General features: G+C 41.0%; 1 protein-coding gene across 1 annotated transcript in view; it reads right to left on the bottom strand.

Moving 5' to 3' along the window:
* Positions 1 to 19,918, bottom strand: part of LOC135552152 (atrial natriuretic peptide receptor 1-like) — a 115,828-nt gene that overhangs the window by 62,269 nt on the left and 33,641 nt on the right. The window contains exons 3-4 of the mRNA XM_064983595.1: positions 17,935 to 18,122; positions 5,080 to 5,193 (exon numbers count right to left, since the gene is read on the bottom strand). Of these exons, the coding sequence (XP_064839667.1) occupies positions 5,080 to 5,193; positions 17,935 to 18,122 (302 nt within the window). The remainder of the gene's footprint in view (positions 1 to 5,079; positions 5,194 to 17,934; positions 18,123 to 19,918) is intronic.

The raw sequence follows: 19,918 nt of genomic DNA, 5'->3' as shown, positions 1-19,918 counted from the left end.
ATAAAACTATCTCCAAAGCCTGCAGCGGTAGTTGTAGGGGTGAGGGGGGGGTGAAAGGCTTAGGTTGTCAAAAACAGTGGCCGGGTGCTCATTCAAGCCCAGTACAGACACACGGAAGAGAGAAAAACAAAGCTTGGGATATGGAAAGAGCTGAACAGAGAGATATCAGAGTAGCAGACATTGTTCATTGTCAAAAGAGAGACTGACAGACGGATAGACAGACAGACAGACAAAAGCCCAATTTATGTTAGAAAAGGCAAGTGTTGTCCTGGTGGGTCGCAGACTAAATTAAGGGCATGTTGGTCACAGTGGAGTGGCACAGAAGAGTGTCTGCGATCCACCAGGACGAAACTTGTCTTTTCTACCCTAGATTTGGCTTAACCAGGTAGGCTAGTTGAGGACAAGTTCTCATTTGCAACTGCGACCTGGCCAAGATAAAGCAAAGCAGTTCGACACATAAAACAACACAGAGTTACACATGAAATAAACAAACATACAATCAATAATACAGTAGAAAAATCTATATACAGCATGTGAAAATGAGGTAGGATAAGGATAAGAGGTAAGGCTGGATTTTTAAAAGTAGAAGTTCGAATTGTTTGGTTACAGACCTGGAAATTAAGACAGAACTCTGTAGGCTCTGCAGTAGATTGCAACACCGCCCACTTCGGCAGTTCTATCTGCCGAAGCAGTTCTATCAACACCGCCCGCAACACCGCCCGCTTCGGCAGTTCTATCTTGTTGGAAAATGTTATAGCTAGGGATGGAAACTTCAGGGTTTTGGTGGACTTCTTAAGCCAGGATTCAGACATGGCAAGGACATCCGGGTTGGCAGAGTGTGCTAAAGCAGTGAATAAAACAAACTTAGGGAGGAGGCTTCTAATGTTAACATGCATGAAACCAAGGTTTTTTACGGTTACAGAAGTCAATAAATGAGAGCACCTGGGGAGTAGGAGTGGAGCTAGGCACTGCAGGGCCTGGATTAACCTCTACATCACCAGAGGAACAGAGGAGGATTCTTGATACTTTCAAAAGAAACACTTTGAAGTTTGTGGACATGTGAAATGAATGTAGGAGAATATAACACATTAGATCTGGTAAAAGATAATACAAAGCAAAAACCATGAGTTTTTTTGTATTTGTTTTGTACCATCATCTTTGAAATGCAAGAGAAAGGCCATAATGTATTATTCCAGCCCAGGTGCAATGTTGATTTTGGCCACTAGATGGCAGCAGTGTATGTGCAAAGTCTTGGACTGATCCAATGAACCATTGGATGTAAGACTGCCCAAATGTGCCTAATTGGTTTGTTAATAACTTTTCAAGTTCATAACTATGCACTCTCCTCAAACAATATCATGGTATACTTTCACTGTAATAGCTACTGTACAATGGACAATGCAGTTAGATGAACAAGAATTGAAACTTTCTGCCAATATCAGAAACGTCTATGTGCTGGGAAATTATGTTACTTACAACCTCATGCTAATCGCATTAGCCTACATTATCTCAACTGTCCCGGCAGGGGACCCACTGACCCTGTAGAGGTTAAATAAAGATGAAATAAAAAATAATAATAATATGCATATCCTTGCTTCAGGTCCAGAGCTACAGGCAGTTAGATTTGGGTATGTCAATTTAGGTGAAAATTGGAAAAAAGGGGCAGGATCCTTAAGAGGTTTTAAGGAGTGTGGTTTGGAGGGTCATGTTTCGGAGGATGCATGACTTGACCTTTGCCTCTCCCGAGCCTGTTGGGGAGTTGCAGTGATGAGACAAGATAGTAATTGGATATCACAAAATTAGGGAGAAAAGGTGGGTTATAAAAAGGTTATGGAAAAAAAGGTATTTCAATGCTGTTATTTTGTTTGAATTGTATGTGGTAGAGTGACTGTGTGGCTAACGGGGAGTGTGGGTGTATGGAGCTACCTGGCTAATATTCAGGGGTGTCCTCTGTAAGAGAGCTTAAATTGGTACTGAACGTCCCTGGGTGGCGCCAGCTAAAGTGCTGAATGAGAGGTGTGGGTGGCTCTACCTTTGTTAGAGCCAGTGAGAGATGGTCTGTGGGGACGGTTGTTCGCTCAGGGACAAGCTCATGTACTTGTGTCTATCTGTCTGCCTGTTAAAGTTCCAATGGAGCCGTTTTTATCTCAATGTCAATTCCTTTCTGGGTAACAATGAAGTACCTTACTGTGATTGTTTTCAATTCAAATGGACAAAAAGAAGCAAAAATAGCTTCTTTGCAAAGAGCAATTTCTCAAGCAAGAATGTTGCTAGAATTGTCTGGGAGTGGTCTGAGTGGGGAGGTGAAAACTAGCTGTTATTGGCAGAGAGGTTTGGAACTCTCTGTCTTATTGGTCTATTAACCAATTTACTGTTATGTCACCAGACAGGCCAAAACTCCATTCCACCAAAACATTCAGTCTTTTCAAACAGCTCTTACAATAATAGGCCATTATCATAACTTTCACAATTTCACAGTATAATTCCAACCCCATTGTGTGGAAGTATATATAAAACACAGGGAAATCACAATGGGCCTTTTAAGGTGCAATATAAAGAAATCTCTCCGCCATTTCCTGATTGCTAAAATTAGAATAGTTTGCCTAATTTCAGTGTATGTGACAAAACAAGCAATGAGTAGACAATCATTCTACCATCTAAACCGCTGTGAAATAACCAAACATATTGTATTTTCAGCTGTTTGACGCTGGTGTACAAAATACGCAAAAATAACGGGAAGCATAAAAATAGTGCACATGGACCAGATCTATCGTGTCTTAGACTTGCTTTCAACCAGAATGACAAATCTATAACTCACATTTCTATGTGAATTTGGTTGGGTCGTCCAAAAGGTTTCATATTGGAGCTTTAATAACACCTGCCTGCTTAACCCGGAAGACAGCCGCACCAATGTGTCGGAGGAAACACTGTTCAACTCCCAACCGAAGGCAGCGGAGTCATTAGAGTGCAATGAGGGCCAATTGTGCACCGCCCTATGGGACTTCCGGTCACGGCCAGATTGGGATTGAACCTGGGTCTGTAGTGACGCCTCAAGCAGTGCAATGCAGTGCCTTAGACGGCTGTGCCACTTGGGCGGCCAAACATTTATATACCTTGACATGGTTTCACACTATGAATGTCTCACAATTTGTGTAATCGACCAAATTTTCATAGAGGCATTTTAATTTGTTTATTTAGGTGAAAGTTGTCTACCGCATAAATGCAATGTGATTTAAAGATGCATGGAACTGTTTTCACGAGCTGACAAATCCACATAGATGTTTTGCCTGAACTATAGCCCCTATCTCATAGTGTAATAAGTGGGGCTGCCCAAGTACACTGTGCAATAATGGCTGCCATTTCTACATTAGGGTCCGTGTTGCTATGACAATCAGTATATCAGCAAGTTTTCCCAAGTGCCAAATGGGAGGAGAAGCATTACTTTCTACCTTCCCTGGACTGCTGCTGCACTAATTAGTGACTGGCTTTCTAGCTTCCTAACTGAGGTGCCATTGATTGGGTTGAGACTAGAGACACTGGAGTGTGACACACAGCCCTGTCACCCGAATTAGCTTAGCCCAGCTGTGGCTATAAAGCAATGGTTTGTTATTTTCCATAAACAATATGATGCCACAGACCTAAAAGACCCGTAATCTTCCCAAGAGGAGATATGTAACTTTACAGGCTCTATTTGATGGATAAATCCCTGTTTGCAGTATAAAAACCTCTGTGGCATAACTTCAACCATCGAAAGCAAGGTTTGTGTGGAAAATATACACTCCAGCAAGCCCAATAATCCACATAGAAAACAGGGTAACGGCACAGTTGAAAAGATATCGTGACACCTTGCAATCATGACGCAATAAGCGCCTGCACATGCAGACCGTACTTGCTACAAAGTTACAGAAAGCTAAACCAACAACCACACAAACTGAAATTGGATACATTATTCTGGCTGCAGAGGCCTTGACTGCCTTGACTGTCGCCGTAGCTAGTCGGCTAGCTAGCAAGCAAAGGACAACAGTCTAATAAAATTGTAATTTTACTTAACAATCATACTTAGGGATTATACAAAAAGTGCAAGGAAATTACAGTTTCTAGATGTCGCACAGCGATTGCTGACTGACTTGAAAATGTTGGAATTGAAGTGTAACACGTACACTTAAAATTTGATAATTGCATACCAGTAAACAGGTTTCCTAAATCTGAACATTGAGAACCTGCAAATGTCTTGTGGTTAAGGTAATTCTATACTATCAAATCCAAACGGAGCCAGAAGGAAAAACGCCAGAATGTTGAATCTCTACATTCTTACAAAAATGGGTTTCAAATGGGTTATTCGTCTGTCCCCATAGCAGAATCCTTTTTTGTTCTAGGTAGAATAACTATTTTTGGTTGAACCCTTTCCACAGAGGAACTCAAAAGGGTTCTACCTAGTTCTAGAGAGCACCTTTTCTCTAAGAGTTCAGATTCAAAGCATAGAAGGGTAAAAACTATTTCAATCTTCACCTTTAATCAATCTTCACCTTGTGTCGGCCATCACTCTGTTGACTCCAATACAGTGTAAACAACCTGACACACATCACCTTTGTTTTTTACCATGAGATCCATTAGGAGTGAGGAGAAATTATGAAAATTCTACAAGCTCTTGTCCCAGCAGCCTTTGAAAGGTCATGCATTGTGAAGGCAGATAGAGGTGGTACCATTTGGGCCCACATCGGTAACTGTGAGCCAGCAGATAAGCAGCAAGAGGCGATACCATTTATTTCAGTCTACGAGTCTACCTGTGAATTTATCGGTGTGTTTGTACATCTAACAAAACAACTTTTTTTGTCTATTTAATTCTGCCTGTGGGTCTGAAGGAGGTACAATCCTTTCCAACGTTGGATGTTCTTGAGTGTCCATCCTATGAATAAGAAAGACACCCTCTTTGTCTCTACCAATCTCCTGCCAACATCATATGCAGTTTTAGTTTTACTGTCTTATTTCTACCTTATTTCTATTCTGGTATCACCCTGCCTGTCAATCAATTTATCAATCAACCAACAAGCAAGCAACCAATTGGCCATCCTCACTTACCAGCGAGTCTTCTACGGTGAAGTTGAACATGTTCATGGCGTCCGTCTTCAGGTTGGAAACAAACTCCTTGTACTCTGGGTTCTGTGGCTCTTTGTAGGTCAGGATCTTCACACTCTGTCAGGATAGATGAATGACAACCAGTCAAACGCAAAAGCATAACACACAACATACAGATTATACCATACACATTGCCATAGTCTCATGTTACAGACGGCACAAACACTCATCAACTCCTGCGTCTCATTTTAATTAGAGGTTCACAGCGAAGATGTGAAACCTATTGTTATTCTTAGATTAAAAAAAAAAAAATCCTGGACATGTTCAAATAACTCTAACTTTTTTTCTAAATTGGCACACATACACGAGAGCCCATGACTTGGTCAAAAAGAATGCCACTCACAGATGCACAATCGAGAGCATCCTGTCGGGCTGTATCACCACCTGGTACGGCAACTGCTCCGCCCACAACCGTAAGGCTCTCCAGAGGGTAGTGAGGTCTGCACAACGCATCACCGGGGGCAAACTACCTGCCCTCCAGGACAACTACACCACCCGATGCCACAGGAAGGCCATAAAGATCATCAAGGACATCAACCACTCGAGCCACTGCCTGTTCACCCCGCTATCATCCAGAAGGCGAGGTCAGTACAGGTGCATCAAAGCAGGGACCGAGAGACTGAAAAACAGCTTCTATCTGTCTGTTAAACTGTTAAACAGCCACCACTAACATTGAGTGGCTGCTGCCAACATACTGACTCAACTCCAGCCACTTTAATAATGGAAAAATTGATGTAAAAAAAATTATCAGTACAGGTGCATCAAAGCAGGGACCGAGAGACTGAAAAACAGCTTCTATCTGTCTGTTAAACTGTTAAACAGCCACCACTAACATTGAGTGGCTGCTGCCAACATACTGACTCAACTCCAGCCACTTTAATAATGGAAAAATTGATGTAAAAAAAATTATCACTAGCCACTTTAAACAATGCCACTTTTATATATTTACATACCCTACATTACTCATCTCATATGTATATACTGTACTCGATACCATCTACTGCATCTTGCCTATGCCGTTCTGTACCATAACTCATTCATATATCTTTATGTACATATTCTTCATCCCTTTACACTTGTGTGTATAAGTTAGTTGTTGTGAAATTGTTAGGTTAGATTACTCATTGATTATTACTGCATTGTCGGAACTAGAAGCACAAGCATTTTCGCTACACTCGCATTAACATCTGCCAACCATGTGTATGTGACAAATAAAATTTGACTTGATGTGGCGCTGTAAGAAGCAGGCTCACTTATTTTATTTTTATTTATTTAACCTTAACTAGGCAAGTCTGTTCAGAACAAATACTTATTTACAATGACGGCCTGCCCCGGCCAAACCCGGACAATGCCGGGCCAATTGTGTGCCGCCCTATGGGACTCCCAATCATGGCCGGATGGGATACAACCAGGGAATGTAGTGACGGCTCTTGAAATGAGATGCAGTGCCTTTGACTGCTGCGCCACTCGGGAGGACAAAGCCTATATTGACCTAGAAACTTGAAATGTTGTATGTAGGTGTCTTTCCTCATGCTGAAGAAATTTGTCTCAAGGACACATAAGGTCCGTCAGGATATATTGTTCTCCATCTTGGAAATTTTGGAAAACTTTTGAAAAATGTATTCTCATTAACCATACATTTCTTAACTTAGTTTGAGCTAAGGGATTGGTTAAGAGATGTTTGAGTTATTGCTGAATCAGGAAATCAGACTTTACGTGCCCATTTAAATCGTTTGTAAATCCACTCCTTTGTAAATCCACTTCTCACTTCAAACTTTTTAGAGGCATCAAAGATATTACCATGATGATCCATGTTAAGTTTGGCATTGATATCTAATATTAGCTAAAAGCTAATATTAATAATATGGATGTCAATCTCTCCTGGCTCAAAGTGGAGGAGAGATTGACTTCATCACTACTTGTATTTGTGAGAGGTATTGACATGTTGAATGCACCGAGCTGAAATACTGGCACACAGCTCGGACACTCATGCATACCCCACAAGACATGCCACCAGAGGTCTCTTCACAGTCCCCAATTCCAGAACAGACTATGGGAGGCGCACAGTACTACATAGAGCCATTACCACATGGAACTCTATTCCACATCAAGTAACTGATGCAAGCAGTGAAATGTGATTAAAAAAACATATAAAAATACACCTTATGGAACAGCGGGGACTGTGAAGCAAAACTAACATTGGCACACACTCATGCATACACACACACAATGACATATGCACTATACACACATGTACACATTGATTTTGTATTGTAGATATGTAGTAGTGGTGGAGTAGGGGCCTGAGGGCACACAGTGTGTTTGTGAAATCTGTAAATGTTTTGTAAAATTATATAACTGCCTTAATTTTGCTGGACACCAGGAAGAGCAGAAAATGGGGATCCATAATAAATACAAAATACAAACATGGCCACACTATACCAGTAGATGTATATCAGCACATAAGCTAATATGCTTAAATATTTTCAAAATACTTCAAAATTCTTCTACTCGTGAACCACAAGCCCAAATAATAAGATATACCTGCTGGAGCGTGTGCTACGGGTGGGTGTTGTTATGGTGACCAGTGAACTGAGATAAAGCGGAGCTTTACCAAGCAAAGACTGGAGCCAGTGGGTCTGTCTACGAATATGTAGCGAGGGCCAGCCGACGAGAGAATACAGGTCGCAGTGGTGGGTGGTATATGGGACTTTGGTGACAAAACGGATGGAACTGTGATAGCCTGCAATCCAGTTTGCTGAGTAGAGTGTTGGAGGCTATTTTGTAAATGACATCGCCGAAGTCGAGGATCGGTAGGATAGTCAGTTTTACGAGGGTATGTTTGGCAGCGTGAGTGAAGGAGGCTTTGTTGCGAAATAGGAAGCTGATTCTAGATTTAATTTTGGATTGGAGATGTTTAATATGAGTCTGGAAGGAGAGTTAAGATTGATTCTACATGATAGAGTGCTTGCTTTGTTATCAAACTGACCATGTGTCCTTTCTGGCATCCTGTAAACCCCGTTCATTGCTGCTGCTCGCAGCTATATTTGTAATTGTTATGTATGCATCCCTCTTAGGTACAACACAGGACTTCATAACCACATGATAGAGTTGAGGGAATACATGGTTGCTCCGAGATCAGTAAGTATAAGAGCTTAGCCTACAGCAAAACAACAACAGAAGACGCATCAAGCCTTTTCGTTTATGTGTTAATGGACCATGCGCAACAATCAAATCTGTCCCCTTGTCTTTTATCCTCCTTTGTTCTTTCATCCAAGAGTTCCGGGATGATGGTGTTAATGTGAGCCAAGCACTTCATGGCTACCAACGTGAGTGCTACGGGGCGGTAGTCATTTAGGCAGGTTACCATCGCTTTCTTGAGCACAGGGACATGTAGGTATTACAGACTCTCTCATGGAGAGTTTGAAAATGTCAGTGAAGACAAATGCTCTGAGTATATGTCCTGGTAATCTTTCTAGTTACGTTACAGCCCCATTCTAAATAAAAATGTTCCTCATCAATCTATACACAAAGACAAAGTGAAAACAGTTATTGTTTTGTGCAAATTTATTGAAAATAAAAAAATTAAATACCTTATTTACATAAGAATTCAGACCCTTTGCTATGAGACTCAAATTTGAGCTCATCCTTGAGATGTTTCTACAAGATGATTGGGAGTCCAACTGTGGTAAATTAAATTGATTGGACATGATTTGGAAAGGCACACACTTGTCTGTATAAGGTCCCACAGTTGAAAATACATGTCAGAGCAAAAACCAAGCCATGAGGTCGAAGGAATTGTCCGTAGAGCTCAGAGACAGGATCTGGAGAAGGATACCAAAACATTTCTGAGGTTTGCAGGTCCCCAAGAACACAGTGGACTCCATCAATCTTAAATGGAAGAAGTTTGGAACCACCAAGACTTTCTTAGAGCTGCCCGCCCAGCCAAACTGAGCAATCGGGAGAGAAGGGCCTTGGTCAGGGAGGTGACTAAGAACCCGATGGTCACTCTGACAGAGCTCCAGAGTGCCTCTGTGGAGATGGGAGAACTTTCCAGAAGGACAACCATTTCTGCAGCACTCCACCAATCAGCAACTGAGGAGTGGCTTCCAGATCCTCAGTAAAAGGCACATGCCAGTCTGCTTGGAGTTTGCCAAAATGCACTTAAAGTACTCTCAGACCATGAAAAACAAGATTCTCTGGTCTGATGAAACCAATATTGAAGTCTTTGGCCTGAATGCCAAGCGTCACCACTGAAAGAAGCCAGGCAACATCCCTACAATGAAGCATGGTGGTGGCAGAATCATGCTGTGTACAGTTGTACCAAGCTTGCAGTGTCATACCCAAGAAGACTCGAAGGTGTAAGTGCTGCCAAAGATGCTTCAACAAACTATTGAGTAAAAGGTCTGAATACTTATGTAAATGTAATATTTCAGATTTTTTTTAAAATACTTTTGCAAACATTACTAAAAACATGCTTTTGCGTTGTCATTTTGCGGTATTGTGTGTAGATTAATGAGGGGGAAAAAACAATTTAATACGGTTTAGAATAAGGTTGTTACGTAACAAAATGTGGAAAAAAACAAGGGATCCGAATACTGTTTTCAATTTCCAAACAATCAGTGTCTGAAATAAGACCATGACCAACCAGGAATACCTGGTGCACTAAAAAATTGAATAACAGGAGACTGGTGTTTGGGGACAGAAAACCAATTTCAACACATCATTGGCACATTGGCCCAATGCTGTACTCAAGATAGCGTGTGTGACATCAGCAGATGGTACTTGTAAAATATGAATTAAATCTAAATAGCACAATAATTGTGTTCATCAAAGTCTGTGTGTTTAAGAGAGACTTCTGGGCCGCGTCTCAATCAACTGCTTCCGCCGGTGTCTGTAGAAATGACTGGAGATGAATAGGTTCTTTCCACATCATAAGAGTACGTGTCAACCCACATTTTTTTTATATATATAAATCTGAGCTTTCTATATCTGTCAGATAAAGGATACATACTTCAAAACACTTCCTTTTGATTAATTTTTTTGACTATCTGTTTTGCCACGTATGAATGTGTCATTCAATGTGTTTCTAAATACATTTTTCTGACACAGTTGAAGTCGGAAGTTTACATACACCTTAGCCAAACACATCTAAACTCAGTTTTTCACAATTCCTGACATTTAACCTGAGTAAAAATTCCCTGTCTTAGGTCAGTTAGGATCACCACTTTATTTTAAGAATGTGAAATGTCAGAATAATAGTAGAGAGAATGATTTATTTCAGCTTTAATTTCCTTCATCACATTCCTCCGTCAGAAGTTAACATACAATCAATTAGTATTTGGTAGCATTGCCTTTAAATTGTTTAACTTGGGTGAAACGTTTCAGGTAGCTTTCCACAAACTTCGCATAATAAGTTTAGTGTATTTTGGCCCATTCCTCCTGACAGAGCTGGTGTAACTGAATCAGGTTTGTAGGCCTCCTTGCTCGTACATGCTTTTTCAGGTCTAAACACACATTTTCTATAGAATTGAGGTCAGGGCTTTGTGATGGCCACTCCAATACCTTGACTTTGTTGTCCTTAAGCCATTTTGCCACAACTTTGTAAGTATGCTTGGGGTCATTGTCCATTTGGAAGACCCATTTGCGACCAAGCTTTAACTTCCTCACTGATGTCTTGAGATGGTGCTTCAATATATCCACATCATTTTCTTCCCTCATGATGCCATCTATTTTGTGAAGTGCATCAGTCCCTCCTACAGCAAAGCACCCCCACAACATGATGCTGCCACCCCCATGCTTCACGGTTGGGATGGTGTTCTTTGGCTTGCAAGCCTCCCTCTTTTTCCTCCAAACAAAACGATGGTCATTATGGCCAAACAGTTCTATTTCTGTTTCATCAGACCAGAGGACATTTCTCGAAAAAGTATGATCTTTGACCCCATGTGCAATTGCAAACCGTAGTCTGGCTTTTTATGGCAGTTTTGGAGCAGTGGCTTCTTCCTTGCTGAGCGGACTTTCAGGTTATGTCAATATAGGACTCGTTTTATTGTGGATATAGATACTTTTGTACCCCTTTTCCTCCAGCATCTTCACAAGGTCCTTTGCTGTTGTTCTGGGATTGATTTGCACTTTTCGCACCAAAGTACGTTCATCTCTAGGAGACAGAACGTGTCTCCTTCCTGAGCGGTATGATGACTGCGTGGTCCCATGGTGTTTATACTTGCATACTATTGTTTTGTGCAGATGAACGTGGTACCTTCAGGTGTTTGGAAATTGCTCCCAAAGATGACCCAGACTTGTGGAGGTCTGGTTCATCCTTTTTTTCTGAGGTCTTCTCTGAATTCTTTTGATTTTCCCATGATGTCAAGCAAAGAGGCACTGAGTTTGAGGGTAGGCCTTGAAATACATCCACAGATACACCTCCAATTGACTTAAATCATGTCAATTTGCCTATCAGAGGCTTCTAAAGCCATGACATAATTTTCTGGAATTTTCCAAGCTGTTTCAAGGCACAGTCAACTTAGTGTATGTAAACTTCTGACGCACTGGAATTGTGATACTGTGAATTATAAGTGAAATAATCTGTCTGTTAACAAGTGTTGGAAAAATGACTGGTGTCATGCACAAAGTAGATGTCCTAACCGACTTGCCAAAACTCTAGTTTGTTGACAAGAAATTTGTGGAGTGGTTAAAAAACAAGGTTTAATGACTCCAACCTAATACCTTGACTACACCGCACGAGTCGCGTGCGCGAGCATTGCAAAATAAATCTAGGAATCTATCTTATTCAATTATTCCACCCACACTGCTCGCGCACGTCAATGAGCGTCTGCGTTGCCAAGGGCTAAAATAGAATTCATTCCTATTGCTGACGCAGATCGTGCTGCAAGTCCTGCCTCTCCCATCTCCTCATTGGTTTATAGAAGCAGGTACCCACGTGCCATCTCCTCATTGGTTATACCCATGTGGGTGATTGAAAGACGAACTGTTGCCGGTTGTCGTGGTAATATTATGAAAGTTTAGATGCCAATCACCATATAAGTTAAATGATGAAAACGCCTGAAAGGAGGAGAGATGACTAGACACGATTTGGTTGACCATTTTTATGAATGGATTAATTGTCGGAGAAGAGGACCTTGTGCATTTCAGGTAAAATAACAACCTAATGTTTATATCCCAGGACAAATTAACTAGCAACAGCAAGCTAGCTAAATAGGACAAATTAGCAAGCAAGTGCAAACTAACTAGCTAAATTGCCATAAATGTTTAATGCTTTTCGACCTGTCCCCAAATTAATGTCATTGGTTCAGAGTTTGTTTTGATATTTTAACCTGCGTGTCGTGATCGCGTTTGGTGTAGGGGGACAAAATGAATTTATGCACGATGGTGCACGCGCGCAGCCGGTTTGGGTTCCGTGTAGGTGTATGTAAACTTCCGACTTCAACTGTACCTACAGGTGTCCTAAAATTCTAAATCAACGAGTCGAGTCAAACTGAATTCTTCCGCAGCTCTATGTTTGCCACATACTTCAGACTGCCGTCATTGAAATCTTTTGTGATGACGTCAAAATGAGGGGTGCTGTACAAAAACAAAGTAATCAGTGATTGGATCATCTCTAACCAATCAGAGTATCAAAGCCAATGACGAATTCTCAAATCCCGTATACCCACCTGTGCTTTAAAAAAGACTAGGCAAGTCAGTTAAGACCAAATTACAATTACGGCCTACACCGGCCAAACCTGTATGACGTTGGGCCAATTGTGAGCCGCCCTATGAGACTTCCAATCACGGCCGGTTGTGATGCATCTTGGATTCGAGTGCCTTAGACCGCTGCACCACTTGGGAGCTCCAAGAAAGGGAAAGGGAAAGGGAAGGAGGATACCTAGTCAGTTGAACAACAATGTATTCAACTGAAATGTGTCTTCCACATTTAACCCAACTCCTCTGAATCAGAGAGGTGCGGGAGGCTGCCTTAATCAACATCCACGTCTTCGACACTTGGGGAACAGTGGGTTAACTGCCTTGCTCAGACCAAACCAGTGTTGTTTTTTCTCATATCATTCTCTCAGGCAGTCTGTATAATTTGGTTGATGACAAGTCAGACTGCAAGTGAACATGCATCAAACTGTTGCGTGATGATGAAATGAGTGGATGTTAAAATCCAAACGGAAAATATTTACACAAGAAGCAATCTAATATCACACAGTCAAACTCTCAGTCGTTTAGTAAGTTCGCCATTCTGCGATTCTCACTCATCCAGCCACTCGGGTCATGTGACAGTGTTGATGCCCATTCTGTGTTCTTTTTTTCTCCCACATTCTGTGTTCTTTTTTTCTCCCACATTCCATCATCTGAAATAGCTAATAGTGAGGCAAAATCCCATACGATTAGCATAACTCCTTCCCTCTGTTTCCCTACCGCAGACTCATCATCCTTTTCTTTTTTTCCCTGTCTTTCTGTATTTTCAATGCATTCACTCTTTCATCGTGACATGCTGCCTTCTTTCACTTTTCCAATCTACTTGATTTTTCCATTTCCTTGCTCGCTCTTCTCATTGTATTGTAGACGTTACAACAATAGTGAATGACGCAAGAGGAGACGGCAATCAATATTTAAAAAAAACTGAACTAAACATACTGACCAAGTATTTGTAATTAAACATGGCTTTATACACTTAGGCAAGGGATAATCTATAACACTCATGACGTGAGTCATGTTCTACCTATGTAATACATAGGAATGTATGACAAATGGGCTCTGTGCTACATGTGACACTTTTAAGATGAGGAGCCCGATCTTCCACGAGCTTGTGACTAAAAACATGGCTGTAATTTAAGAATGTGGCGATATTGTTCAGAGCCTGCATTCTGTAAAAACTCAAGGATCTAAAAATCATACCAAACTTTATGCTGCACACTCTTAGAAAAAAGGGTTCCCATAGGGTTCTTCGGCTGTTCCCATAGGAGAACCCTTTTGGGTTTCAGTTAGAGCCCTTTTTTTGGTTCCAGGTAGAACCCTTCTGGGTTCCAGGTAGAACCCTCTATGGAAAGGAACCTGGATCCAACAAGGGTTCTCCGATGGGGACAGCTGAATAGCCCTTTTAGGTTCCAGATAGCACCTTTTTTTCTAAGAGTGTACGTAGAAGGTGTAGCACACACAAAGCTCCAGACTTAATTTGCGAAGGAGTGAAATACATTTGATTTACAGTACAGACTAATGTACATGGCTAATTAAGGTTAGAAAACATGCGGACAGCGCTGTACATAGCTAGAGGTGCAAGTTGTTCCCCCCACTATTGTGTTCCGGCTTGCATCTATTTAAAATGTCCGCCAGAGGGACAAACTTGACATAACTTCCATTCACTGTGCAAGTTTGTTTTGTCAAATGGTTTAGTATGCTGGGAAAATGGATTAGCTTGGTTTAACTGACCATAATACCAAGTTTTAACTGGCCGTAACATTGTAGGTGTGGTTGTAGTTTTGCTGTCTGGGTACTGTCATCAAGACAAGTCATCTGCATGCTAAACACACTATATTTGTCATACAGTGTTACTGTGTATTGGGAGATATAATCAGACATATTCAGCTGTAGCATGTTTTTGGCATAGTCATATTTTCCTCATTCCTTTGTCTCATCCATTCCTCTCTTGAAAAAAAGGTACACAGAGTACATTGCCCTCAGAAAGTATTCATACCCCTTGATTTATTCCACATTATGTTGTGTTACAGCCTGAATTCAAAATGGAGTAAACTGATTTGTTTTCTCACCAATCTACACACAATACCCAATAATGACAAAGTGAAAACATGTTTACAGACATTTTTGCAAATTTATCCCAAATGAAATACAGAATTATCTAATTTACCTAAGTATTCTCACCCCTGAGTCAATACTCAGCGATTACAGCTGTGAGTCTTTCTGGGTAAATCTCTAAGAGTTTTGCACACCTGGATTGTGTAACATTTGCACATGATTATTTTCTGTTAAATTGCTTGGTTATCATTTCTAGACAACCATTTTCAAGTCTTGCAATAGATTTTCAACAATATTTAGGACAAAACTGTAACTGGGCCACTCAAGAACATTCACTGTCTTCTTGGTAAGCAACACCAGTATAGATTTGGCCTTGTGTTTTAGGCTATTGTCCTGCTGAAAGGTGGATTAATCACCCAGTGTCTGGTGGAAAACAGACTGAACCAGGTTTTCCCCTACGATTTACCTGCGCTTAGTTCCATTCCATTTCTTTTTACCCTGAAAAACTCCACAGTCCTTAATGATTACAAGCATACCCATAGTATCATGTCGTGTGTGTGTGTGCGCGTGTGTGTGTGTGTAGGTGGGAAGTCAGGCGCAGGAGAATCAAACTTGGTATAATGGAGTAGTTTAATAATGTAAAACAAACTCCAAAACCAAAGTACATAATAAAATAAACGTGGGTACAAGAACCCGCCGCACACCAGTCCATAAATCACGAGCACAACAATAAACAATCTCTGACAAGGACATGAGGGTAAACAGAGGGTTAAATACACAACAACAAATGAATGGGATTGGAACCAGGTGTGTAGGAAGACAAGACAAAACCAATGGAAAATGAAACATGGATCAATGATGGCTAGAAGACCGGTGACGTCGACTGCCGAGCACCGCCCGAACAAGGAGAGGAATCGACTTCGGCAGAAGTCGTGACACATAGCATGATGCAGCCACCACTATGTTTGAAAATATGGAGAATGGTACTCAGTAATGTGTTGTAATGGATTTGCCCCAAACATAACACTTTACATTCAGGACAAAAGGTGAATTGTTTGCAGTATTACTTTAGTGATTTGTTGCTAACAGGATACATGTTTTGGAAATGTTTTATTCTGTACAGGCTTCCTTCTTTTCACTCTGTCAATTAGGTTAGTATTGTGGAGTACCTAACTCTTTAACTGTTTTAAAGTATCCATTGGCATAATGGTGAACAACTGAGTTAGGAAGGCCACCCCGTATCTTTGTAGTGACTGGGTGTATTGTTACATCTAAAGTGAAATTAATAACTTCACCATGCTCAAAGGGATATTCAATGTCTGCTTTATTATTTTACACAGAACAAAAATAAAAACTGTGTGTTGGTCCCATGTTTCATTAGCTGAAATAAAATATCCCAGAAATGTTCCATACGCACAAAAAGCTTATTTCTCTCAAATGTTGTGCACAAATATTTGTTTACATCCATGTTAGTGACTATTTCTCCTTTGCCAAGATAATCCATCCACCTTACAAGTGTGGCATATCATTCCTATTGATTAGACAGCATGATCATTACTCAAGTGCACCTTGTGCTGGGGACAATAAAAGGACATGCTAAAATGTGCAGTTTTGTCACACAACATAATGCCACAGATGTCTCAAGTTTTGAGGGAGTGTGCAATTGGCTTGCTGTCTGCCGTATTGTCCACCTGAGCTGTTGCCAGAGAATGGAATGTTAATTTCTCTATCATAAACCACCGCCAATGTCCTTTTATAGAATTTGGCAGTACGTCTAACCGTCCTCACAACCATATGGCGTCGTGTGGGTGAACGGTTTGCTGATGTCAACTTTGTAAACAGAGTGCCCCATGGTGGCGGTGGGGTTATATGGTATGGGCAGGCACAAGCTATGGACAATGAATACAATTGCATTTTATCGATGGCAAGTTTAATGCACAGAGATACCGTGTCGAGATCCTGAGTCCCACTGTCGTGCCATTCATCTGACGCCATCACCTTATGTTGTCCCAGTTATTCCATGGCCTGCATACTCCCCAGACATGTCACCCATTGAGCATATTTGGGATGCTCTGGATTGACATATACAACAGTGTGTTCCAGTTCCCACCAATATCCAGCAACCTCGCACAGCCTTTTAACAAGGCACACCTGTTAATTGAAATGCATTCCAGATGAATGCATTCCATTCTACCTCATGAAGCTGGTTAAGATAATGCCAAGAGCGTGCAAAGCTGTCATCAAGGTAAAGGGGGGCTACTTTGAAGAATCTCAAACACAAAATATATTTTAATTTGTTTAACACTTTTTTGGTTACTACATGATTCCATATGTATCATTTCATAATTTTGATGTTGTCACTATTACTCTACAATGCAGAAAATAGTAAAATAAAGAAAAACCCTTGAATGAGTAGGTGTGTCTAAACTTTTGACTGGTACTGTATATTTAATCCATTTAAAATTCAGGCTGTAACACAACAAAATGTGGAAAAAGTCAAGGGGTATGAATACTTTCGTATTGCACCGTATATCACAGAAAAACCTTGCCATTTTTTGGCAAACACTCCAATTTTTCACCGGGTTAATGCGATTTCCTTGAAATTCCGATGAAACTTCTTGTTTCACAACCTTATCAAAATAATGTAACATGAACCTCTTATTACTTACAGATACAGCTGCATGATTTAACACTTTTTTTCTTATCTCTTGCTCAGTCATCACTCATTTACCCTCCCTCCCATCATAATATCACTCATAGCTACAGTACCCCACTAAATCCCTCTCCTATATCCTCTACTCATTCTATCCCCCTTCCATTCCTCTTTTTAGGCTACCTGGTAAAAAAAACTCTCATCCGCCTTCATACCAGTCGTATATTAGTCCTAACTACAGCATAATAATAAATCAGATTTTTATTGCGCTTTTCCCAGACCCAAAGACGCAGTCCCCACTAAATCCCTATTCCATACCCCTTACTCAATCTCTCCCTCACTTCGTTCCTACAGACCTCCCTCATTCCTCTCTGTCATACCCCTCTCACCCTGAAGGCCTTCTTGGCGGCGTGGTCGTCTGAGTCTCCTCTGTACCAGGGCCTAGCGGGCTGCTTCCTCAGGCTGTGGCCGAACAGGTCAATGAAGAAGAAGGCATAGTCCTCCGGGGGCAGGCCCTCCCTCCAGAACTGTACCATCAGCCTCCGGAAAGTGTCCCATGAGCAGCACATGTACACCACTGAAGAAAAAGTAGAAGAAGAAGAATGTATCAATGACATGTACAGTATATCAGTGGAATGTACCACTGTATGCTACTGTTTGTGTGCCACAGTGTAATTTACCAATGTGCTACTGTTTGTGTACCACAGTGGAATGTACCAATGTGCTACTGTTTGAGTGCCCCTACAGAGGGTGGACAGAAAACAATAAGGGGAATTGGCTAGTACTGTTAATGGGCAATGCAGGTGCAACACTAAGGAAAAAGGACATAGGTGAAAGACTAACAACCACTGCACTGCAACCTGTTCTCAGAGCATTTCCTTTTCTGTACGTAAATCCAAAACACTACATGTAGTATACGTTATGTTTCGTATCGTAGGCATTCATTTGTGGGTGTCCATCGACCAATTCCTAAATGTTATGAATTACAATTTCTATTATATGTTAGGAATTTGCGAAACAGTGAGTTCAGAAAGTATTCAGATACCTTTAATTCTTCCACATTTTGTTACTTTTCAGCCTTATTCTGAAATGGATTTTAAAAAACATCTCATCAATCTACACACATTACACCTTAATGACAAAACAGGTTCTTGGAAATGTTAGCAAATTGATAACAAATAATTAACAGCAATACCATATTCAGACCCATTGCTATGAGACTTGAAATTGAGCTCAAGTGCATCCTTTTATCAAAATTCTACAAAGTTCCAGAAAAAAAGGACTGTCATGACGTTGCCCTCTTTGGGTACAGCAAGCCCATCCCCCTCTCCCTGTCTCCTACACTCAGGCTGCTGCGACCTCAGATCGTAAATTCCTGGAGGAGATTATCTCCTCATGGCCACATTATAGAGAGAAAATTAAGTTTTCATAGAGAACAAAGGAATTTCTTCCACCTCACAGAACTTGAGGTCCGAACAACATTTACAGTGCCTTGCGAAAGTATTCGGCCCCCTTGAACTTTGCGACCTTTTGCCACATTTCAGGCTTCAAACATAAAGATATAAAACTGTATTTTTTTGTGAAGAATCAACAACAAGTGGGACACAATCATGAAGTGGAATGACATTTATTGGATATTTCAAACTTTTTTAACAAATCAAAAACTGAAAGATTGGGCATGCAAAATTATTCAGTCCCCTTAAGTTAATACTTTGTAGCGCCACCTTTTGCTGCGATTACCGCTGTAAGTCGCTTGGGGTATGTCTCTATCAGTTTTGCACATCGAGAGACTGAAATTTTTTCCCATTTCTCCTTGCAAAACAGCTCAAGCTCAGTGAGGTTGGATGGAGAGCATTGTGAACAGCAGTTTTCAGTTCTTTCCACAGATTCTCGATTGGATTCAGGTCTGGACTTTGACTTGGCCATTCTAACACCTGGATATGTTTATTTTTGAACCATTCCATTGTAGATTTTGCTTTATGTTTTGGATCATTGTCTCACTGGATCATTGAAGACAAATCTCCGTCCCAGTCTCAGGTCTTTTGCAGACTCCATCAGGTTTTCTTCCAGAATGGTCCTGTATTTGGCTCCATCCATCTTCCCATCAATTTTAACCATCTTCCCTGTCCCTGCTGAAGAAAAGCAGGCCCAAACCATGATGCTGCCACCACCATGTTTGACAGTGGGTATGGTGTATTCAGGGTGATGAGCTGTGTTGCTTTTACGCCAAACATAACGTTTTGCATTGTTGCCAAAAAGTTCAATTTTGGTTTCATCTGACCAGAGCACCTTCTTCCACATGTTTGGTGTGTCTCCCAGGTGGCTTGTGGCAAACTTTAAACGACACTTTTTATGGATATCTTTGAGAAATGG

This window comes from Oncorhynchus masou, chromosome 13 (genome assembly GCF_036934945.1).
Source record: "Oncorhynchus masou masou isolate Uvic2021 chromosome 13, UVic_Omas_1.1, whole genome shotgun sequence".
Classification (NCBI taxonomy): domain Eukaryota; kingdom Metazoa; phylum Chordata; class Actinopteri; order Salmoniformes; family Salmonidae; genus Oncorhynchus; species Oncorhynchus masou.
Note: the sequence above shows the minus strand (reverse complement) of the source record. Positions and strands in the feature narration are given on the sequence as shown.